General features: G+C 42.6%; 1 protein-coding gene across 5 annotated transcripts in view; it reads right to left on the bottom strand.

Annotated features, from left to right (window-relative positions):
- Positions 1-25,659, bottom strand: part of HKDC1 (hexokinase domain containing 1) — a 78,834-nt gene that overhangs the window by 49,512 nt on the left and 3,663 nt on the right. For 4 of the 5 annotated variants that reach the window (XM_039338870.1, XM_039338869.1, XM_039338873.1 and 1 more), the window contains exon 2: positions 71-233. In XM_039338870.1, the coding sequence (XP_039194804.1) occupies positions 71-233 (163 nt within the window). Of the gene's footprint in view, positions 1-70; positions 234-20,419; positions 20,628-25,659 lie in introns of those variants that run through there. The other variant, XM_039338871.1, reaches the window with a different exon arrangement.

The following is a 25,659-nucleotide window of genomic DNA, read 5'->3' as shown; positions in this document are numbered from 1 at the left end:
ATGCCATTGTAACTTATGATGGTCGCTAACTGAATGATGACAACCTGTTGGATTAAAAGAAAGGCCTTACCTGAACCATCAGGAAGTGACCTCACAAAAGTTGGTAGCATTTTTACTGTAGCTGTCGGATTGGTATCTCTTCCTAGACCTTTTGCCATCTCTGCTTGGAAGCGAGTCATCACATCATGTAAAATATCATCAGAAAGGCGCATCTGATACAGGTACCGGTCAACCTTGGAACAAAATATACCAACTACACATTAGTGTTCTCTCTCTCTCTCTCTCTCTCTCTCTCTCTCTCTCTCTCTCTCTCTCTCTCTCTTTCTCTCTCTCTCTCTTTCTAACTTTTCTCGGGAATATACTGTATGTATGCGTGCTTGTGGGACTGAAGGGTAATTCCAGATAAAGGAACACAAGGTGAGAAAAATGGAACACCTTCCAACCTTTGGGAAGATGGAAAATGCCATCAAACGAAGAAGAACACCAATGGAAAAAAAAGCTTCTGGGAGGCAAAGTCTTCCATTCCCAGCCTGATATCATCATTCCCCTTGAAAATATCAAAATTGCCCCCAAATTGTGCTGCTAATTTTGGGTACCAAAATTAATGCATTTTGACACTGCAGTTTCAGGGTCCTGGAGGCATTACAGGTGGGAAAGAAAACAGTTTTGCTACTTGCCTACTTTTAATTCTGAGAAAGGGAAAAAAAGAGAGGGGAGGGAATCCCCAAAATCAGCCACTTCATTTATGTCATCTATGGCAGTTGCTTTCTTTGTTTTTATTTTTTTTTTCCTTTATTTGTTAACAGCTCAGGCAGAGTTGGCCCAAAGCATTTTGCAGCTTGAAAATAAAGTCCAGATAAAAGTGGAAAGCACACCAGGTGGAGATGCGAAGTCTGGACTGGGAAAAGAACTTTCCTTCAGGTTTTGGTGATAGGGCAGCATCTTTCATGATGTGTGAAGGCAGGAGGCTTGCTTGGGCTATAAAGTATGGAGAGAACAGTTTTGCCTCCTGTAGGCAAGTTGCAGCATCTCCTGCTTGGAATCCTCTGTCTAACCAGAGAGCCATCACTAAAAAGGAGCAAAGTTTATTGTCAGGCAGGATTTTTTTTTTTTTTTTTTTTTTATTGAAATTTTTCAAAAGTTTTACAAATAAAAATCCACCCCCCCCTCCCCAACCACCCCACCCCCCCCCGACTTCCCAGAACTGAATATAGGATTATTTAACAAATATTTTAAAAATAACATTTGCAATTTATAAAATAATTAATAATAATAATAAAAATCACAATAATAATATATATAATAATAATATACATAACATAAACTTTAAAATGAATAATATATACTAAAAAAGAAAAAAAAAAAAAATAAAAAGAGAAGAGAGAGAGAGAAAGAAGAAAGAAGAAAGTAGACGAAGAATAAAGCATATATATATATAAAAAAAAAATATATGAATAATAATACATAAAAAATGTATATATATAAAAAAGAAAAAGAAGAAAGAAAGAAAGAAAAAACAATCATTACAAATTATAAAAAGGCTAAATAATATTTTTCCATATCCAAATTATGTTGTATAAAATTTATCCATTTTTCCCATACCGCAAAAAATTTTTCTTGAGATTGCTCCTTTAAGAAAGCCGAAATCTTTGCCATTTCTGCCAAATACGAAACTTTATGAAACCATTCTTGTAAAGTAGGCAAAGATTCCTTCTTCCAATATTGTCCTATTAACAACCTAGCGGCTGTAATCAAATTTAACATCAATATAACCTCCTTAGCATCACAGTCAATAACAATACCTAGTAAAAATAATTGCGGAGTAAATTTTACCCTCCTTTTAAAAATTCTTTGAATATTCCACCATATCTTAATCCAAAAAGCTTTTATATGCTTACACGTCCACCAAATATGGTAATAGGTAGCATCCAAATATCCACATCTCCAGCATTTCGGCTGTAGATTAGGGTACATAATGGACATTTTCTTTGGGTCAAGGTGCCATCTATAAAACATCTTATAAAAATTCTCTCTTAAATTTTGCGCTTGTGTGAATTTAACATTTCTTATCCAAATAAGTTCCCAAGTATCCATTGAAATCGTTTCACCAATATTCTGTGCCCATTTAATCATACAATCTTTAACTAGTTCAAGTTCTGAATCTAATTCCACTAAAACCCCATAAACTCTCTTAATATGGGTTGGCCTTTGATCTCTTACTTGTTTTAAAAAAATTTCATCTTCTCTAAGCCAGCCCATTTTACAATCCATCTTCCATCTATCCACTATTTGTCTATATTGGAACCATGAATAAGTTAAGTTTTCATGTGTTAATTCTTCCAAAGATTTTAACTGCCAGTCTTGGCCATCCCATCTTAATAACTGTACATAAGAGACCTTATCCATATTTACCCCTTTCCTTATACCTTCTATGGCATGCCGAGGTATAGCCCATAATGGTATTTTGAAGTCACTTTTATAATACTTTCTCCACACTCTTAGCAAAGAGTTTCTTATAATATGAGACTTAAAAACCCAATCCACTTTTTTATTAAATATTAAATAGGCATGCCATCCAAAAAATAGGTCCCAACCTTCCAAATGAAGTATTTCTGTATTTGTTAAATTCACCCAGTCGCTAATCAATGTCAATACTACAGCATCATAATACAATTTCATATTTGGTACCTTGAGTCCACCTCTCTCACGAAAATCTTGCATTATTTTAAGTTTCACCCTTAGTTTTTTCCCTGCCCAAACAAATTTATTAATACCTTTTTGCCATTCATCTAAATTACGTTCGTTCTTTAAGATAGATAACATTTGGAACAAAAAAATAAACTTTGGCAGGACATTCATTTTAATAACTGCAATTCTGCCCATAAGGGATAACTGTAAATTATTCCAGTTTTTTTGTCAGGCAGGATTTTATAATGCTTGGTCTTCTAGACGAGGGGTCCCCAACCTGTGGGGCGCGGCCTGGTAGTGGGCCATGGCCTACTGACCACTAGGCCGCAGGACAGGCTGACCAGTGCGTGCACATGTGCGCACATCCCACCCCACTCATGATAGCGCCGCAGCTGTGGGGCGTGAAAACAGGACTGTCAATGCTGCAAATACTGTATATTCTTGCTTTGACAATATGCAAAACTGTCTGGTATTTACTGGGTTAATACATAGCTTAGAGTGGGGGGGGGGTAAAAAGCCCTGGAAAGAAAGAGGAAGTAAACTTTTGACCTTCACACTAATTGGATAATGTGACTTGTGACTGCAAGATAAGGGAGGGGTTTAGCAAGAAAAGTTTGATGCCAGCAAAAGGAAGTCAGATTCTGGCATCAAAACGTCCATGATGGTGACCGGCAATTTGTAGCTCTGTAATAAAGACTTTAGGAAACATGCCTGAAAGTTCTTTGAAGTGCTTCATTAGTTGGAATCCTGACATCATGCCAGAATCCAACATTCTTTTCAAATGACCTGCGGTCCCGAACTCCATCAGCTGCCTCTATGCTTGAGAGGAGCTGGCAAAGATTCGGGGAAGATCTCATTATGGAGAAAGAAAGATTGCCTGAGACCAGCCCCGTGGCTGCAACAGTTTCCCCGGGGGGGGGGGGGGGAAGCGACAGCCAGCAAGCCGGGGGAGAGAGGAATTTGGCAGATTTCCCAGCTGAGAGCGAAGACTTCAAAAGCAGAATGGACAGATAACACAGTTATGGGTGAGTCGTTGGAAAGATTTTAAAACTCAGAAATGAAAACCAGAAATCAATTCCTACAAAGTGAAACCTACAGCCCTTCTATTGCAAATGTTCCTGCCATGGACTCCAGCCCCGAGAGAGAGAATCCCAGTCTGAATCCTCTGCAGCAAGGGGGAAATTGGGTTTCCCAGCAGGTGGCTGATCCATGTCCTCTGAACTTAGCACAGCTAATAGAGGCTTTGCAATGCCTTGGGGTGGTACAGAAGCCAGGAGATAAGCAGCTGTTGGGAGAACAGCCACAGCAAGGAGGTTGGCCACAGCCCCCAAACGTGCAACCCCTGGGCATAAATCTGCAGCCAGGTTGGGGCCTACAGCAACTGGGGGGGGCACAAGAGCAGTGTGGAGCCCAGGAGGAAGCCTGCCAGACCCTGCCTTCACCGGCCAGAGACCCCAACACTGAAGAGAGGGTGAGTTCCAGTCTGAGGCATCTGCAGCAATGGGTAGATGGGTTTCCCCAGCTGATGAATGATCATCAGCAGCAGAGGGCGTCACCATCCCCTGCAGTCCAACAACAGAGAAGACCACTACAATCCCCACTTGCACAGCCACCATTGGGAGGCCTACAGCAGCAGGGGGCACCATCCAACCCCGCTGGCCAGCAGCAGAGGGCCCAGCAGCCATGGAACCAGTCCCAGTGGGGGCCACAGCAGCCTGTGTTCGCACCACTTTTCAATGCAACCTTTGATGGGGACCCAGAGAAGCTGATTTTTTTCCTCAACCAAGTGCGTTCTCACTTGAAACGTTGGGCCTATCTGTACCCGGAACCAGGGGCCATGGTCGATATTATTGCATCCAACCTAGAGGGAGAAGCATCTGAATGGCTGAACAATTTATATAGCGAGCAAGCCCCCGAATTGGAAGATCCCCACCGCTTTCTTTTAAGTCTGAGAGAACGATTTGAGGACCCATCCATTGGCCTCAAAGCAGCAGGACAAATTCACAAAATAAAACAAGCCGGGAGGCCTGCCCTGGAGTACATGCGAGAATTCCGCAAGATAGCAGGTCGAATAGAGGAGTGGCCTGAGCAGTCCCTCATCCATTACTTCATCGAGGGATTAGACGATCACCTCTCTCAGGCCTGCATCTATCGAGAAATACCTGATCGGTTGCAGGAGTAGTACCAGACAGCCGTGAAGCTAGATGTTAAGCTCTCTCGCTATAAGAAGCCTCCCCCACATGAACCCGAGCAGCAACCAGAGCTACCTGGACAGCAATCACCCCCACGAAAGCCTTCAGCTACTGCAAGGGCTGAGAGACCCAGGCCACCTACACGTCCTTCCTTCGAGTGTTTCCAGTGTGGACAAGGAGGACACCGAGTGGCCACCTGTCCAGTCCCCTACCCTTTACTGCAGAGCAAGCCAGGACCGGCAATGCAAAAGAAACCTGCTCAGCGGCTAACGAGACAAAAATCCAATTGACTCACGCAAGAATCGGTTGCCTGGTTGTCCCCCACACAGGAAGATGCTGGGACTCCAAGTGGACCCGCTCCTGCTCTACCCTCCTTTGACAGTGATGATGAAGGAGAAAACGACCCAATGGTGAGTCAACAAATCCTGCCTTTTTCACTGGCCGCCAAACTTATAATCCCTAAGTCTGGGGCACAAATAGACTTGAACGTACTAATTGATTCAGGATGCACCCGCTGCATTATTAGTCTGGCGTTTGCCATGAAAATGGGTATAAGGGCTGAACCGGTTCTAAAGCACCCCTGCCCAGTGGAACCCTTTGTGATTCAAGCCGATGCCAGCGATGTGGCGGTTGGAGCGGTGTTACTACAAAAAAACAAAAATGGGATCCTGCAACCCTGCACCTACACCTCTAAGAAATTCACTGAGAGCGAGCAAAGATGGGCAATCTGGGAGAAAGAGGCCTTCGCGATTAGGTGAGCGCTATTGAACTGGCGACACTACCTAGAAGGGAGCAAGGTGCCATTTGAGGTATGGACAGATCACAAAAACCTAGAGGCACTGAAAACTCCCCGCAAATTGTCACCAAAGCAAGTACGGTGGGCACAGTACTTTAACCGCTTCAACTTCACTCTAAAGTACATACCAGGAGGAAAGAACTTTCTAGCTGATGCGCTATCCCGGTTACCCCAGTACAAAAGCGAACGAGAGCAGGTTAACGAGGCAATTATTCCCAATCCACAAACTGTTGCTCAACTTATACCTCACAGGGTCCCCAATCCTGATGACCCTGGAGTGAAGAAAATAAAACGAGAGCTCCTCACTGACAATGGTTCAAAGGTAATCAAGCATCCCTAACATGCAGGGATGGCTTGGCTTACAAAGGGGGGAAGTTATATTTGCCAGAAGCGCTCCATCTTAATGCTCTCAAACACAGCCACGATGTAAAGCAGGCTGGACATTTTGGATATTTGAAAACCCTACACCTCACCCGCCGGCAATTCTGCTGGCCGAGGCTGAAAAAGGATGTGAAAAACTATGTAAAAAGTTGTACTGTATGTGCCACAATGAAAAGAATCCCGGGGAAAACTCCTGGGTTACTGCAACCCATGGCAGACCCTTCTCAATCCTGGGAAGAAATAGCTATGGACTTTATAGTGGACCTACCCGAAAGTAGGGGAAATACTGTCATCTGGACTGTAATAGACCTGTTCTCGAAACAAGCTCATTTCATCGCCTGCAAAGGACTCCCATCTGCCCAACGACTGGCCAAATTGTTCCTGAAATATATCTACCGGCTGCATGGTGCCCCTAAGCGAATAATTTCAGACAGGGGGGTGCAATTCACAGCAAGGTTTTGGAGAAATTTCCTTACATTGATTGGATCATCTCAAGGGTTATCATCTGCTTTTCATCCAGCACCAATGGGGCCGCCGAAGCTGCTAACAAAATGGTGGAGCAATATCTTAGATGCTACGTTTCTTACCAACAGACGAAATGGACTGATCTCCTCCCTTTTGCAGAGGTGGCATACAATAATTCTGTGCACAGCAGCACTGGCTACACGCCTTTCAAAGTAGCCACAGGGAAAGAGTTTAACCCAATACCTGAATATCCTCAGTTGACCTCCGCTTCACAGACACTTGATCAGTGGGTGAGAGGGTGGGAAGAAGTTTGGAAAAACACAAAAACTGCTTTAAAAAAGACTTGAAACCTATAAAAAGCAGGCTGATAAAAAGAGGGCTCCCCAAAGAACATTCCAAGTTGGGGAAAATGTCTATCTGTCAACTAAATATCTACGCCTCAAATTGCCCAGCAAGAAATTGGGACCAAAATTCTTGGGGCTTTTCCCCATAGTAAAGATCATCAACCCAGTCACAGTAAAACTAAAACTCCCTAAACTGTTAGGGAAAATTCACCCAGTTTTCCATTGCAGTTTGTTGAAGCCTTATCGGGGCTCCACTTTAAGACTTCCTCCAAAGAAGGCACCTGGGCCCCTCATAGTGGCAGGGCAGGCCCACTATGAAGTGAAACGTATTCTTGACTCCTGAATCTTTAGAGGGAAATTACAGTACAATGGAAGGGTTACCCGTTGTCTGAAGCCACCTGGGTGAAATCTAGTGAAGTGAAAGGTGACAGATTGATCAAAAGGTTTCATGTGAAACACCCCAGCAAACGGAAAGATAACTCTTAACATATGCTTTTGTTTACTTTACAGGATCTGTCCTTCTTGTAAGGAGGGCCGGATGTCAATGCTGCAAATACTGTATATTCTTGCTTTGACAATATGCAAAACTGTCTGGTATTTACTGGGTTAATACATAGCTTAGAGTGGGGGGGGGGGGTAAAAAGCCCGGGAAAGAAAGAGGAAGTAAACTTTTGACCTTCACACTAATTGGATAATGTGACTTGTGACTGCAAGATAAGGAAGGGGTTTAGCAAGAAAAGTTTGATGCCAGCAAGAGGAAGTCAGATTCTGGCATCAAAACGTCCATGAGGTGACCGGCAATTTGTAGCTCTGTAATAAAGACTTTAGGAAACATGCCTGAAAGTTCTTTGAAGTGCTTCATTAGTCAGAACCCTGACAAGGACGCTGTGCCTTGGGGTATGAAAACAGGATGCCGCTGTGCCTTGGTTGTGAAAACGGGCCAATGCTACACCTCAGGGTGCAAAAACAGGATGCCACCCTGCCACTGAGTGCAAAAACGGGTGGATGCTGCACCTTGGGGTGCAAAAATAGGACACCGTCCTGCTGCTGGGCACAAAAGCGGGCCAACGCTACACCTCGGAGTGCAAAAATAGGACACTGCCCTGCTGCTGGGCAGAAAAATGGGCTGATGCTGTAGCTTGGGGTGCAAAAACAGGACATTGTTGTGTTGTGGGGAACAAAAATGGACTGACGCCATGCCTCGGGACACAAAAATGGGCAGAAACAGGGTGCTGTGCCATGTAAGAGTGGGCAGGGCTAGCAAGTATCACTCAAGTGCTAGCCTCACCCTGTTTGCATCATGCATGTGCTTGCGGCCCCATGCACCATGCACACATGTGTAAAATGCTTCCCCCTCCCTTTTCCTCTGGTCCGCCAACCAAGAAATGTTGGTGACCTCTGTTTTAGAGTTTGTGGCATACTTATTCTGAGCTACCCATCAAGGAATTTGTTTGGTTCAATCTTAGTGAGAGAGTGCTGCAAGTTTATGTGCTGCAAGTTTATGTGCCAAAGTGTGGAAACTGTAGCCCTCCAGATGTTGCAGGTTAGATTTTGCCCACAGCTGCAGCACACCTACTTTGTGTTAGGAATAAAATTTTAGAATAAAAAGTAGAGTTAAGTGACACGTACTCTGTAAAATTTCTACACGCAGACAGAAAGATTTCTACACAAAATTTCTACACGTAGACTGCAAGATTTCTACACAATTTCTACATGTACACGTACCTTGTAAGAGTTCTGCACTATAGGATTTCCACACTGAGCTATAGGATTTCATGATAAAGTACATATAAGGGAATAGGTGAAGCAAAATAGTAAGGGGCAGGGATAATGTATTTTGTTTAGGCGATCCTGATAAGATTGTAACCTCAGAGGAGGGGCCAAGGCATCGGGATAGAATGTATATAATGTGTCTTTTTCCTGTGACTAGGTGTGGCTCAAATATTTATTTGGAGTCCACCACTCTTTGCAAACCGTTGTGGCCAATAAATCTCTGTCTAATTTCAACTTGCTGTTTGGTGTTATTCATAAGGTGACCAACCGTCCTCCTTTTGGGAGGACAGTCCTCCTTTTTTGAGTTCTGTCCTCCCTCAAAAAGTGTCCTCCTAAATGTCCTCCTTTTTCATATACCGTCCTCCTTTTGGGAGGACAGTCCTCCTTTTCGGAGTTCTGTCCTCCCTCGAAAATGTCCTCCTAAATGTCCTCTTTTTCTATATTTGAAGACTTATCTGCAGGGCTTTTTTTTCCTCATAGAATGCCCAGAAGACATTCCAGGACCTTTTTTTGATGTTTTTTTTCAACTTTTGCCTGAGCTGTGCTACTCCCCCTATTGGCTTTCGAAAGCCAATAGGAATTGCTGCTGAGTGCGCCAAAACACCCAGGCGGCAAACTTTGCATGTGCAAGTTGCAGGAACTTTGCACCCCTCACTGCTACCCAACTATACCATCTCTTAATTAGTTCCGCAGATAGCTGGAGGAGACTGGAGCGGTAAGTTTCTCTTGATCTTCCCTGTTTGGTTCTACACGGGGATGCACAGGGTAGGCGGTGGTGCTGGGGGGTGGCTGCAGGGCCGGAGCCAGTGCGGCTGGTGCTTTGCAAGCCAAGGGGCCAGCTCTATGGGGATGTGCAGGATGGGCAGTGATGCTGGGGGGCGGCTGGAGGGAAAGCTGCAGGGCCGGAGCCGGAGCAGCTGGTGCTTTGCCTTTGCGAGCCGTGGGGCCAGCTCTACGGGGATGCGCAGGATAGGTGGTGGTGCTGGGGGGCAGCTGGGAGGGCGGCTGCAGGGCCGGAGCTGGCGCTGCTGGTGCTTTGCCTTGCAAGCCGTGGGGCCGGCTCTACGGGGATGCGCAGGGTGGGCGGTGGTGTTGGGGGGTGGCTCAGGGCCGGAGCTGGCTCGGCTGGTGCTTTGCGAGCCGCGGGGCTGGCTCTCCACGGCAGGGCAGCGGTGCTGGCAGGGCAGCTGTGGGTGGGGGTGCAGCAGGCAGTTGACCTTCCATGGGCCGCGCCAGCTGGTGGTCTACGCAGTGCTGACCTGCGCTGCCACCACCTCACCCTGCGCATCTACGTGGCCATCCTGGAGCGCCTGGCTCACAACACCTGCCTCCACCGCCCACCCCTGCGCAGTCCAGCCGTGTAGATTTTTGGACAAGTAAGAAATCGAGATTGAATATTGATATTCTAGCTGCAGCACTTGCCGTAAAATTCAATATGAAGGACATTTCTTGTTCAGATATTTCCAATATATTGTTAGAAGATGATACATTGACAAAAAATATTCATTCAATGGAAAAGTACTCATTTAAATAATAGGCATGTAAACATAATTACAATATAAAATGTTATTGTTACAAATGTTTTTTATTATGCATTGATCATATTATAGTGTATTCTGTATTATTGTTGCAATAAATACAATGTTTCTTTTATTTACGATATTTTTTTCTTCAATTTATTCGTGTCCTTTTTGTTGTAAAAAAGTTGGTCACCTTATTATTCAGTGGGCTAGAATTTCTATCAACACTTGTACTTGGAACACGGAGCACCCATCATGTCAAAAAGCTAACTTAAAACTGTCTGTAACTGATTGAGAAATGCCTCTGAGGGTGCAAATATATTTGGAAAGAAGATGGATTGGGGAAACAATGTAGGGTGTCCCTAGAAATTCCTCTACCTGAATATTTCATAAATAGAGGTCTGTTATGCAGTCAATCACTTTCATTCACACTGCATTTGGGATGATTTTATCCATTGTCATTACTTTTGAAGCCAGATAGTAAGGAATTACAATGCTTACACAGAGAGAAAGAGAGGGAGAGAATGATTGTTAGAAATTAAGCAGATATTGTTGGGACCCTATTAGAAAAGATCTTGCCTTTTATTGGGAAAATCCCCATAGACCACACATGGAAAAGTAGTTGGGCTTCAATCATACAGTTGTAGTTGCCACTCTGGCTTTTTTTGCACACACACACACACACCCTGAGGTAGAATGACAGAATAACAGAGTTGGGAGAGGCCTTGGAGGTCTTCTAGTCCAACATCCTGCTCGAGCAGAAGACCTTATATCATTATGGACAAATGGCTGTCCAGTCTCTTCTTAAAAACCTCTAGTGATGGTGCACCCACAACATCTGGAGGCAAGCCATTCCACTGATTAATGTTTCTCATTGTCAGGAAGTTTCTCCTTAGTTCTAGGTTTGATCTTTCTTTGATTAGTTTCCATCCATTGCTTCTTGTCTTGCCTTCTAGTGGTTTGGAAAATAGTTTGACCCCTCTTTTCTTTGTGGCAGCCCCTCAAATATTGAAATGCTGCTATCATGTCACCCCTAGTCCTTCTTTTCACTAGACTAGACAGACCCAATTCCTGCAACTGTTCTTCATATGTTTTAGTCTCCAGTCCTCTAATTATCTTTTGATGCTTTTCTCTGCACTCTTTCCAGAGAAGCAACATCTTTTTATAACATGGAGACCAAAACTGGATGCAATAATCTAAGGGTGGTCTCACTAAGGCTTTATATAGCAGCACTAATACTTCACATGATTCTCATTCTATCTCTCTGTTAATACAGCCTATGATTGCGTTGGCTTTTTGGGCTGCTGCCTCACACTGCTGGCTCATATTTAAATGACTGTCCACTAGGACTTCAAGATCCCTCTCGCAGTTACTGCTGTTGACTCAGGTTTCACCTAATCTGTACCTGTGCATTTGGTTTTCCTTGCCTAAATGTAAAACCTTACTTTTTGAGTTTATCGGAATCAGATTAAACTTTGCAGATATGGAGTTCTCTGAATCAGTTCTGTTGCACACAGCTTACTTTTACAATTTGGTTTTATGCACACACTGAGTCAGAGTAGTGACCTCTCATACCTTCTACTTATAAGGTAGGAAGAAGTTGGTACAATACACTTGAGTCTGTGCCTATCCCTGGATTGACAAAACACAACTATCTCTGTAATCAAAAAGCTAACATTTGTATTGTCTTTTTGCAGGGAGAGCCTTCAACCCTTTGACCCTTCCTGGAAAATCAGATTAAGGAAAGGTGATGTGAGCAGATTTTCATGCCTTCCATTTCCAGTTTTAATAATAACTGAAATCTGGGAAAGTAAACCTTTAAAACAAAGCTGTTCTTATCCATTGGTCTGACTGTTTTCTGTATTGAAAATAGTAATTAAGATTTGTTTGATTTTTGTGGAGCACTTATACAGGAAATCCTTGACTTACAAAACTTCATTTAGTGACTGTTTGAAATTACAACAGCACTGAAAAAAGTGACCAGTTTTCACACTTATGACCATTGCAGCATTCCCAAGGTCATGTGATCAAAATTCAGATACTTAGCAACTGACTCATATTTATGACAGTTGCAGTGTCCCCGAGTCATGTGTTCATCTTTTGCAACCTTTGAACAAGCAAAGTCAGTAGGGAAGCCAGATTCACTTAACAACTGTGTTACTAACTTAACAATTGCAGTGATTCACTTAACTGTGGCAAGAAAAATCATAAAAAGGGGCAAAACTCATTTAACAAATATTTAACTTACCAATAGAAATTTTGGGCTCAATGTGGATGTAAGTCAAGGACTGCCTGTATTAAAACATGGACATATAAATTTACCATGTTTGCCTTGATGGCTGCATTTATTTCAGGAGAACTGTATTTCCTAGGAGAAGGCATGTAAACAATGGGAAAGTATATTATTATTATACTTCATCACACAGCCAGATGTTTAGGCTGGATTTGGCATTTTTATCTTCCTATCAAGTCCTTTGAATATAGAATAACAGTTGGAAGGGACCTTGGAGGTCTTCTAGTCCAACTTCTTGCTCAAGCAGGAGGTACCCACAACTTCTGAAGGCAAGCCGTTCCACTGGTTAATTGTCCTCACTGTTAGGAAATTTCTCCTTAGTTCTAGGATGCTTCTCTCCTTGATTAGTTTCCATCCATTGTTTCTTGTCTTGCCTTCTGTTGCTTTGGACCCCCTCTTCTTTGTGGTAGCCCCTCCAATATCGGAAGACTGCTACCATGTCACCCCTAGTCCTTCTTTTCACTAGACAAACCCAATTCCTGCAAATGTTCTTCACATGTTTTAGCCTCCAGCCTTCTAATCATCTCTGTTGCTCTTTTCTGCTCTCTTTCCAGAGTCTTAACATTTTTTTTATAATATGATGACCAAAACTGCATGCAGTATTCCAGGTGTGCTCTTAGTAAGACTTTATGAAATGGTACTAATACTTTATGTGATGTTGATTTTATCCCTCTGTTAATGCAATCTAATCTAATCTAATGCAATTGGCTTTTCTGGCTCTTATAAGGACCCAGGATAGACAGATGTTGTTTGATGGTGTTAAAGGTACTATTGCAGGAAATGTTATTCCAAAAGCTGCCTTTAGCAACTGACTGATGGTAATTTTGTCAATGTCAATAGAGTTCAAGTGATGTTCCAAATGTTTTGGGCAGAGCCATCTTCAATTCACAGTTTCTTCCCAGAAGAAACATTTGAGTATTGTTCTGTGTTGCAGGGACTTCACAGGCATTACCTCATTATAATCTTTATAACACTTCCAATAAGATAGCGATATCAAATCTATGGTGTCCTCCCCCTTTCCCCTTCTAAAGCAGATGAGACAACCTGAGAAAGAATAATTTGCAAAAGGGCCACCAAGTGATTTCATGGCTGATTCAAACCGAAAAGTCCCTGACATTGCTTTGCTTAGCTATTACATGACAAACCAGCTATCTCTAAATTAAAAAAGAAAAATAATTGATTTGGGGCTTCTGTTTTCAGAAACTTCTGCTTTTAGAAACTATGAAGAGAGATCTTTGTTCTCTTCTACTAACCAAAGAAAGAGATTACCAGGTACGAATAGTGAGTTCTTTTCAGCAGCTTGTAGTCTGTTAGCAATGCTCATAATATGCAATACTTAAACTTTCTACATGTAGCAGTTTACACATTACCTACAGACTTGTAGTTTTTGTTAGCCATGCTCATAGAATACTTAAACTTTGTACACATAACAGAATTTACACATTACCCATAGACTTCTGAACTGGCCTGTTGATTTTCCCAGAACAGAAGTTTAAGACTGCAATCTTGAATTTATCCTTAATCCCCTTTGTCCTGGCCAAGAAAGTTTTGTGAGGGAATGGTTTTTAAGGACAAACTTAAAATGGCAGCAGAGACGAATCCACTAGAAAACCTGAACCAATCCCAAGAGCAAATAACAGAAAGAAGAGGTTCTAACTTTTATAACAGGGATTTGGAAGAAGCAGTGGTGGGATTCAGCCAGTTCGCACCAGTTCGGCAGAACCAATAGCTAATTTTTTTGTTGCCCAGGCCCAGAATGGACTTCTGGAAGCAGCATCCACACAGAGAACTGATTGTTCACATATCTGAATCCCACCACTGGGGAGAAGGTGGACTTGGCTGTCTTGGAGTATAAGAATGTTGCTAAGTAACAAAACTAACAATAATACTAATAATAACAATGAGCTGAGGAGGCAAGCAAAACCTGTTGGGAAATAAGTCAAGGCTTAGGTGCAAGTGTCCACATAGATGTGAATCTCCAGAAATCACATTGTTGTTTTTTTTGGGGGGGGGGTTAGAATTAAGAGGGGTTGATTCAAGTTAGAGCCATGGTGAAATTGAAGGTGGAGGTCTAATTCTTTATCCACACACATCACTTTCACTGATTAAAATTAACTTCAGAGGAAAAACATTTACTGAAGTGGTACAAAATATCTAGGTTTCCAAATAATATGAAATGATTTGTTCTATAAAATAAAGAGTAGGCTCCAGGTTTGGTTAACATAGTGCATAGTTCTGTCAAGCTTTACAAAATCCTGGAAAGAATTTGGAAGAGAATCAACTTGGACATTTTCATAAACTTTATTGGGGTCAAAGAGGAGGATGACCTGCCTTATATATTATAGAAAACACTGGCCCCAACAATGAACTTTTGTTGCTCATTGTTATGAATGACAAGCTTCATTATGCTTCTACAGCAGCATCTTTGTTCCCCAGTGGTTAATACTACTGGGAAAGGGCATTTGTGAAATTTCTCTTCATAGAGTAGCTTCGGAACAAAGCAAATTCTAAATAGGGGAGGAAAGAACTGAAATAATTTTCCTAGAATCAGTTTGCATCTCTAGGTTATTAATCATAATACATAAAATTCTGTATGACTAACTGATAATGTTTGAGCTACAGATATATTCAGGTTAAAAAGAAAAGATGCTAAAATGAAGGCTGCTATCTCACATTCTAAAGATTTGAGTTAGATTCATGTGGTACATCTGATATAGATTTGGGACAGGATAATATCTTAGGTGGGCTGTGAAAAGAAGCCCCAGATTGGCCAGCAATGGTCCATACTTGCTTGGAGGTTTCAGCTCCGCATCTGGAAAGCAATAGGTTGGGAAATTTGTTTTATCTACAAGGTGTCCAGCCACACTAAGATTCACATTCTGCCTTTTGGTTTTGTTTTAAACAGATCTTAGAGACATTGTTGAATGTCTTCCAATAACTCTGCTGAAGTGCAGATTGGCACACTATGGAACATTAAATTACAATAGTGACTCCCAGTTACCACAGCTGCTGGCAGTGGGGTTAATAAAATTGTCCCCCAGAGCAGGGGGTCCCCAACCCCCAATTTGGAGACCAGGACTGGGCCACTGCCCATTGGGAACCAGGCCACGCAAGCGGGTGAGTGCGCAAAGCTCCATTTACGCATGTGTGGGATTAGGTTGTGCACATGAAACCATCCCCTCCCTCCTGCTGCTGGTCTGTGGAGCCGGGAATGTTAGGGACCACTGCCCTAAAGAACCCATCTTAAGTTCACCTACACAGAAGGAGGCCCAGAAGAGATTTTCTTCTAGTGGACCTTTTCAAACATGGAGTCAAGATCTTCCGGACAATAAAACAGGTGGACAACCTGACCTCAGTGAATATATTTTTTAAACTACTTATTAAAGTAAGCTGTTTGTTCTTTGGGTTGTTGTGAGTATTGTGGGCTATTTCCTAAGTATGCAGGTATTTCCTAAATATTCTGGCTGAAGTATGTTTCAAGAAACCTGCTGGGTCAGGCCAAGATTAGCTCATTAGCAGAAGATGAAGAATATGGTCCTCTCCTGCCACCGTTCTCTACAACTAGTGTGTGCAGGTGTGCTGTTCCCATTTGTTGGCAACGTCGAGTCAAAAGATAAACTTGTCTACCACAAAAATTTCCAATCTCTTTTTTTAAGCCATCCAACTAACTCCAACTTAAGCCATCATTATGTCTTGTGATAATGAATTTCACTGTTTAATTCCATACTGTGTGAAGAACTTCTATTTTAAATCCCTTCCCAGTCAGCTTTACCAGATGTACAGTATCTCAACTGTCTCCCATCAGTTTCTCTTTTTTCCTCATCTGAAAGAATCCCAAATATTCTACCTTTTTCTCATGAGGAAATTCCTCAAGCCTCTTAATCATTCTGATTACCCTTTGCTCAGCTTTGTTGTATTCTCTATTTAAATGTAGTGACTAGAATTGTACCAGAACAATATTTCAGATGTGAATGTACTGTAGATTTGTGTAAGCTCATTACAATGATGACAGTATTATTTCCAGTTATTTTCATATTGATCCTTAGCAAGGGACTGACCTTTTCACAAACACTGCACACTAAGTCCACATCCTCCATCGCTCACTACAGCCACATAATCTTTTTCCTGGTAGATACAGATCATTCAGCCTCATTGGTACCGTGTATAAGTGAGGTTAGAGCAGCAGTTCTTAACCTGTGGGTCGCGATCCCTTTTTGGGTCGAATGACCGTTTCATAGGGGTAGCCTAAGACCATTAGAAAACACATATTTCCGATGGTCTTAGGAACCGAGACAACACTCCGCCTGGCCTCCTCCGCCATTTGCAGAGAGAGAGAGAGAGAGAGACAGAGAGGCACTTTTGCTTTCCTTCTCTCTCTCTCTCAGGCAGACTTACCTCCTGCAGGGCTCCTGATTGGCCCTGGCCTGGGTGCCCCACCTCCTGGGAAAAGCGCGGCCAGGGCCTCGTAGCCTTGGAGCCGCCCAGGGAAGCCCCGGATCCCTGTTGGGAGCGGCCCGCTGGAGGCTCCGCTGAGTGGGCCAACCCTCCTGCAAGCGCGGCCCAAGGGAGACCAGCCCCTGTGATGTCCAGCCAGCCCGACCATTGGACCCGCTGGCCAGGAAGGCATGCTGGAGTCCAGGCTGCTGGGAAGGAAGAAGGAGATTCAGCAAAGGTAGGAGAGGAGAGCCGCCTCCTGGGGCCCAGCGCTGGTTGCGGCTTCCTTGCCATCCTCTTCCTCCTCCTACTGCCCCAAGGTGGCTTGGGTGGGCGCCGGGGCAAAAGGGGTGCCTGAGGGGGGAGCAGCCGGGCTGGCGGAGGGGCTGGCGGGCCGCGCAGCACCAGCACCCACTGTGGCTCCATCGGATGGGTAGAGGGTGGGGCCAGGCAGTGCGGAGTCCCAGTTGGGGCGGCGGCGGTTTTCTTGCCCTTCTCCTCTCTTTCCTCCTGCTGCCCCCAAGGCGGCTTGGGCTGGTGACGGGGCAAAAGGGGTGCCTGGAGGGAGCAGCTGGGCTAGCAAAGGGGCTGGTGGGGGTAGCAGCCGAGCCAGGGACAGGGGGGGGGACCCCCAATGATGCAACAGTGGCCACCACCGCCAGAGCCGCTGCCTCCCATCCTGCTCTTCCTCCCCACCCATTCGTCTGAGGACACAGTGGAGGCCGGACTGGGGGCGGCGGGGACCACCGAGGATGCTGCCATAAGAGAAAGAGGAAAGAGAGGAAGAGAGAGAGAAAAGAGAGAAAGAGAAAGGGAGGAAACAGAGAAAGAGAGAGGGAAAGAGAGAGGGGAAAGAGAAAGAGAAAGAGAGGAAAGAGAAAAAGAGAGGAAAGAGAGAAAGAGACAGAGAAAGAGAGAGAGAAAGAGAGAAACTGGGAGAGGAAAGAGAAAAAAGAAAAGAGGGAAAGAGAGAGGAAAGAGGGATAGAGAGAACAGTGAGAGGAAAGAGAGAAAGAGAAGAGAGAGGAAAGAAAAAGAGGAAAGAGAAAGAGAGAGGAAAGAGAGAAACAGGAAAAGAGGAAAGAGAGAATGAGAAAGAGGGAGAAAAGAGAGAGAAAGAGAAAGAGAGAAGAGAGAGAGGAAAGAGAAAGAGAGGAAAGAGAGAAAGAGAGAGAGGAAAGAGAGAGAGAAATAGGGAGAGAAATGGCGCTTCTCCAACCAGGCTGGGAAGAGCCAGCGGAGTGGCCTTCCTGCCCCCCCTCCCTGGCCAGTTGGATGGGGGGTTGGGGGTCAACACAATATGAGGAACTGTATTAAAGTGTCGTGGCATTAGGTTGAGAACCACTGGGTTAGAGGGTGGTTTGCTGCAACATAGATCCCTTCACACTCAGAAAAAGTGAACAGTATTTGCCATTTGATCATTCCCTCGGGTTACAGAACCATAAAGAGCCCTTCATAATCACTTTTAAATAGTTTAGTATTACTGTATCTTCAAGCTCAGCCAATTTACTACTTGGGCCTAATGAAGAACCTTTATGAACAACTTAAAAAGCCCTGGCCCCAAGCCAGATCCTTTGAGAGATCTCACCAATAGAAAAGAATATATGTGAGCTGAACTTGGGAGTCCTTGGTGCTCTCTGAATTTTATTTTAATCTCTCTTCATCTTCTAGCTAGCACAGAAGATGTTACCTCATCTGGTAATGAAACATCTGCAAACAAGCAATCACACTCCGAGAGAACCAAGGGCTATAGTACTTCACTTTTTACTTCCTTCCACTGAGAAAATTTGTCATTTGTTTCTACTCTGCTTCTCCTTTTTGAATGGAAAAAAAATCAACAAAGAGACCTAGGCCTGCTTAGATATGGAACTTTCTTAAAGTCTTCTCAAAAACTCAGTGTCATCCAGTGGTGGGATTCAGCCAGTTCATACCAGTTTGGCAGAACCGATAGCTAATTTTTTGTTGCCCAGGCCCAGAATGGACTTCCAGAAGCAGCACCCACACAGAGAACCATTTGTTCACATATTTGAATCCCACCACTGGTGTCATCCACATATCTGCTGACATTGTAAAAAAATAAAACTGCAGAAGTTTGGTAAGCAAGAATGACTTTTGCAGAATCCATGCTGATTTCCCACCAGTAAGGTTGGTTCCTGTATACAATGTGTTTAGGTATTCCTCTCAGCTTTCTGCTTCCACCTACTTGGCCCAACTGTATGGATCTCTTCTGGGACCCTTTTGAAGAACTAGTATTGTAGGCAACCTTCCAGTCCGCTGGGACTGAGGCCAATTTCATCGGTTCCATTTTCTGCTAGGATGTCAGCAAAGTCATGTTTGAGCCCTTAAAAATGCTTAGCTGGATACCATCAGAACCAAGTAGAAAAATCCAGAAATCATTATTAATTAAAAATTAAGCACACAAGTGATCAAAGCTACCTGCACTAGGGGAAAAATAAACTTTTGGTGAAGAACTCTTCCCCCCCCCACACACACACAACGATTGGTTGACTCATTTTTCCAGGTGGTAGAATTGCTTCATTTCAGTGCTTCCTTTATGAAGTTTGGAAGTCTGCATGACTAAAAGATTAAGGGTGGTAGGTGGGGGAGGTAGAGGAGCAGAAGTCCATAAGTTATTGAAGGGCAAGAACAGATCCAAGAAATCACAAATTGGAATAACACTTGGCTCCATCCAGTTGCCCCAACTCTACCCCTAGTTATGGGATTACAGGGTCATAAAGAGGGAGTTTAGTGTTTCCCCCCCTTGAATAAAATTAAAGGGCATTTGTTGAAAGGGCCTCATTTTATTGCTGTCACATTTAGCTATGGAAAGAGATTCATTGGTCTATCCTAATCTTAATTTATTTTCATCTCGGGTAATGATTCATTTAAATATCAGACTGAAAACATTACACCGATTGATGAAGATGTGAAAAGTAATCCATAGCAATTGAACCTTCTTCTCCTACATTAAAAAAAAGATATTTATTGGACAAAACATTGGGGACAGTTCTATCATAGCTTCATGACAACTGCTGCTGCTGCTGACTGTATTTTGCTTATGGATAAAATGGATAAAATAAGTTTCAGCTGAGAGTAAAAGCATATATTTTGATGTGGCTTTATGAGTGGCACACTAAATTTGGTGTGTTTAGCTGAAGGCTTACCTTCTTTCAAAAGTAATAAAAATAAGTAAGCAAATATGAATGTGTCCTAGAATGTCAGTATACTAAATCATCTTCTACATCAGGGATCTTTTTAGTTGATACTTCTCAATTTTACGCACAACTCATACCAATAATTTTTTTAAAAATACATATACATTGCAATTCTTAGTTTAGTTTATTTATTCAAGTTGTAAGCCACCCAGAGTGGCAATGAGGCTGGATGGATTATAAAGTTAATAAATTAAAGTTATTACAATTTTTAAAAAGTTCCTCCCTCTCTCTCTCTTTCTACTAGCATTAGTTAGCAATACTCACTCAGACTGCAGCTCTCCTGTTTTGCCCCAAAGAGCCAGCACAACCAGATCTTACCTTTTTGATCTGATCTTCTTTCAGCTTTGTAAAATAAAAGGCCACAAGGTGCATCGCAAGCATGTTTGCTAGTAGTTCGGTGTTTACAGCAAGTTCCTGAGGCCAAAGCTGGATTCGATATGCTGAGAAGCCGGCAGGATCCTACCACCCAGCCATTTCTCAGATGAGTCTCCAGAGCAGCAGAGCTGAAGTAAAGCCAATCCTTCTGCATGGTTCAATGATTAAGCTTCCAGAGCCTTTCCCTGCTCCCCTCCCACCCCTGGGTACTGTATAATGCTGAGCAGATGGCAAACTGCCAAGAGGCAAGAAAAAGGAACGATTAGTTACTGGCCCAACTTGGCAATGTTTTACTTTAGAACAATCCCAGTTGCTATGAGATATCCCTCGCTTCACTCAAACCCAGCATGAATTTCCTTAGGGTGGCACACGTCCAGCTGTCGAGTTTTTCATCCAACTGCAGTGAAAACAAGCCACCTCAATGGGTATTATTGAATCTGAAATATTGGGGGGGGGGGAATGTTGAGAATGTAGGATCCCCATTATATTTTTTTCCCTCTTCTTTTGCCTTCCCTCTTCCCTGTAAAATTGGATAGATTGGAGACATCTTTGTTCCCCCACATCTTTGCATTGTTTTGTTGTTGTTGTTTTTTCCTGGTGGATCTTAATGATTAGCCACCATCTCTGCAGAGGAAATAGATTTCCCAGGAAGTCTGAGAAGTGAAATAACACAAAAATTAACTCTGAATGCAGGCTTTGAGGACCTGTTGAACTCAAGGAGACATAGAGCTGGTTAAGTGTGCCTAGCCAGAAATGGTATAGGGTTTCCTGCCTGAGCAGGGGGTTGGACTAGATGACCTCCAAGATCCCTTCCAACTATTATTATTATTATTATTATTATTATTATTATTATTATTATTATTATTATTATTATTATCTGTTGGACTACAATACCCCTCATCCCAAGCCAGCATGGGGACCAGCAAGAAGACTTTTAAGTTTGGGATTAGCTGCAAAACAAAGCCAGAACCAAATGCACATTAGTCTTTGAAATCAGACATGGCCATCTTTTAAGTGAGCATTATTAAAACTATGATCACATGTCTTTACCAAGAGGTATTTTGGATGTCTGTTTGCAGTTCCGGTTTTGCGTCACGGTAAGACAGGACCCAGGAAGGCAGAGCTCTGCCTTCCATGCCCAATTTCACCCTACCAGGGGCCCTGAAAAGGGCCTAAAATCACCCCAAGGATGTGATGAAGGGGTGCCTTGTCGATCACTGAGAGATGGCGATCTCTCCATTTGATCCAAGGAAAGCTCTCTAAACCGGCAGGGGAAAGACCAGCCACACCTCTGCGGCTGGCCATTAGCTGCTGACAACTGAAGAACAAAAGTTTTAATTAGCACACCGTAAAATAGCATGTTTGGATTGGTTGAGAATATGGATCCTTTCTTTACTATTTTACAACTGAATTTCCTAGGAAAGGCTTCCAAGAAGCTTAAAACCACTGGATGTGAACAGAAGCGGCATTTTAAATTTTTTATGAGAGACAGAAATACACAATACTGAAGTAAAAGTAATACAAAGAACAGTTTTGATAAATCTGAGAACTGAGATAAATTGGGAAAAAATTATTGAGGTGAAATATAAGAAATCAATCCTTTGTTTCAAGAGTGGAAAATGGACTTTGAATGATATCTAGTGGTGGATTTGAGTATAGCACTATATCTAGCTCCTTGGCTGCTTGGTGAATTTCAGCTTAAGGGAGAACAGGTGGTAATAAAGGAAAATATTTTGGCATATTTATCATCCTGACCTTGGACTATAAATACTTACTGAACTTGGACTTTTAAACTCAAGAGCTGGTGGGAGAGAAAGAGAAAAAAAAAGATCTCGTGAAGGCCTGACTGAACTTTTTTTAGTCTCATGACTCTCCTGCAGCAGCAGGTTAGTGAAGACATTTTTTGCTTTTGGGAAGAGGGAGGAGCTGGGCGATGGTGCACCAAACTCTATAGCAGCACTGGGAGAAGCGGCAGGAAACGAGACTGCTATTTCAAGAATGGAGAAGGGAGATGCAGGGCGATGCAGGGCGGCAAGCAAGTGCTCGTCTTTGCTCAGCATCACTGTGCAGAACCGTTTTCCTCCCCCTTCTCTATTCTCTCCAGTGGCAGCAATGGAGGGCTGGCAGAGGGAGGCAGTGGTCACGGTGCAAGCCACTGGAGAGTTGGTGGAGGAAATGGTGGTGGCTGCCGCCAGGCAAGTGACCTGTGGGGCAGAGCATGGAGAAAGCCCCTCCAGCAGCACGCGATGGCAGCGGAACCTTTTGCCGTCACTCCCTCCTGACTCCAAAAAGGCAGAGGGGAGCCAGGTCTACCCCACCCATCCTCTGTATGGTAGCATGGCAGTCTGGCTTGGGAGGGGAGTGAAAGGGAGCAAGGAATGGCCTGGTTGGGGGGGGGGCTGAAGGAAGCAGGTGCAGGGCAATTCCCCCTCCCCCCACCTGCCTCGCCTTGTTGTGGCAGCAGCGGCACAATGTGCCGCATGGCCTCCTGCCTCATTGCGGCAGCCAGGTGGGATGGAGTGGGCGGGCTCCTAATTAGGCTTATTTTTGGACTAGGGCTTATATTAGGCCCATCCCCACAAATCAGGGTAGGTCTTTTTTTCAGGATGGGGTTTATTTTGGGGGAAAGTAACTAGATTTTTATAATGGAAGATATGATTTAGAATTAAAATAGCATTTTTTCTTTTGATATGGTAAATTTGAAAATAAGAGGATTGGAATGAATATATTTTTTTCGTTATATAAATGTAAATTTTAGTTATAAATGTAATTAATATTGAGAAAATCATAACTGACAAAGATACTTTAAATATTGATGGGAAATCAAACTTTAATAAGTACACAAAAAACAGGATATTGACTTATGAATTGATATTTTTGTTACTTCTATAATATTAGTAAAATATGATGATGTTTATACCTAATTTTGTATATATCAATAGTATTAAGAATTGTAATTGTTTAATGAGGGAAAAAGAGAAAAATATGGGGAAGAAAGGAAGATCAAGGAAACAATACTGAATTGTGCAGTACTGAATAGATTTATATTGAAAAAGTTAATATTAAGTATGTGAACCCAGACATGTTGTTTACTAAGCTTTAAAGATTGTAATTTTTAAAAATTAATAAAACCTATATAAAAAAATCAAATTGTGTGTCTGCACAATTGAAGCTCCCATCCCATTTGTACCTGTCCCCTGGGCAACATATGTATTAAAGAAGGAAGGCTTTGATCTCACACACATGGTTGCCATCTTGATTTCTTGGACCCCACTATTCAGATGCCCCTCTATTTGTGTGTATTCACATATGTATTTCCTCCCCCCCCCCCAAATAATCCCTTTGGATAGAGAAAACTATGGACAGCTAAGGACATAAATGTTGTTTTGCATTGTTTTAGATCAGTTTTTTCAATGTTGACAACTTTTAAGATGTGTGGACTTCAACTCCCACAGTTCCACAGCCTATATGGGGAAGTCCAAATATTTTAGTTACCAAGCTTGTAAAACATTATTCTTGCATTGGCAAGTCAAGACAAACAATGCTTTCCAATTAAGCATTCCAGTGACTTAGGAGATAGTCTTGCTCCAAGTGACTCTATTCTTGTGATAGCTAGGTCCAGGTACAAAAAATGTGCAAAATGACCTCAACATTCCCTCAGAGTGATATTTGGCTCAGCTGAAAAATAATTTCAGTTTCTTCTCTGCTTTCTTTCTTTATGTGAGGGCCCCTGCCTGCAGACAAGAGATTCATTGTCCACCAGTGACCTCATATTTCCATCACTGGGCAACAGCACTACATCACCATGCCAATCAAACATGCATCCTTTTGTTCTTATGGCCTTTGGAAGAAGGCAGTAAGGTGCCCAAGTTCCTAAATATACCATCCTTGTGGGGTGAGCTGGGTCAAGAGTGGCAACTGGACATAAAACAAGATGCAATGGCAGCACACTCTCTAAATATACTACTGTTGTCAGAATTGTAGAAATTAGTCCCCAAAGTTGGCAACTTTAAAACATGTGGAGAGCAGCTATTTGCAAGTCTCCTAATATTATAAATAGCAGATTCCTTGAGCAAGGAGTTAATTTTAATAGTAGTCATCCCTAAGAGCCCTTCCAGTAACAGAGATTAAAATAGATTTATATCCTATCAGTTTTAGACAAACTAAAAGAATGAACTCCTCAATTGGTCTGACAAATTTTAACATTTCTCTTGGCTTGCTATGCAACAGTTCCATTCCACCCTCTTCCACTGAACGCAAATTCAAAACCTGCTTTATGTGATAATCCCTCATACTACTCAATCCTAACAAATAGAAAGGACTTTTCTGTTCTCTGCTAAGTAACTCCAGAATTTTTTTTAACAAGGGATTAACACAGTAGTGCACCCAACTCATTTATGGCACTGAAATGGGCATTCTTCCTTGAGTCTAATTGCATGCACTCATTAGAGGAAGTGACCTTCACTTAGATTTCACATCACCTGAACAAACTTAAAAGGGCTTATAGATATTATTATGGAGAAACTGTAGGAAACTTCCATGAATGAAAGTGCTAATCTCAGAAATATGAAGGTTAGCATTTTAGTTCTTAAAAGAACTGGAATACAAGATTTTCATTTTATATTTCCCAATTGCACAGCCTACATGCTTTCTTGTCAAAAATCCAGATCAAACAGATGTCTTGAAAAATTGTTTATGTCACAAAACCACCACTCTAAGATTGCTCCTGAAAGTAGTTCTCTCAAGTGTAATTAATGAGTAGAGCTGCCTTAGCTAAGCAAACCTTTTTTGAGCATGCAAACAAACCAGGGAGATGGTTGACATATAAAATTAAAAAGGAGAAAGAGAAGAGATGGATTGAACAATTGGAAGATGCTGAGGGGATTTTACAACATCGAAATGAAGAAAAGAAAAAAATAATCTGGGAATATTATGAGAACCTATACAAGCAACAAACAGTTTCAGATGATAGGATAAAACATTTTTTGGAAGAAACAGAGATACCTAAAATGCTGGAGAAATTTAAAAAGCTATTAGAAGGGGAAATAACAATGATGGAATTAATAGAAGCAATCAACAGACAAAAAAATGGTAAAACACCAGGACCGGATGGACTACCAGCAGAGCTATATAAGACATTGCAGGAAGTACTAGGTAATGTAATGTTGGAACTTTATAATGAA

Source organism: Crotalus tigris, unplaced genomic scaffold, assembly GCF_016545835.1.
Source record: "Crotalus tigris isolate CLP2741 ecotype Arizona unplaced genomic scaffold, ASM1654583v1 scf7180000017722.570129, whole genome shotgun sequence".
Classification (NCBI taxonomy): Eukaryota; Metazoa; Chordata; class Lepidosauria; order Squamata; family Viperidae; genus Crotalus; species Crotalus tigris.
This window is presented reverse-complemented; position numbering and strand designations above follow the sequence as displayed.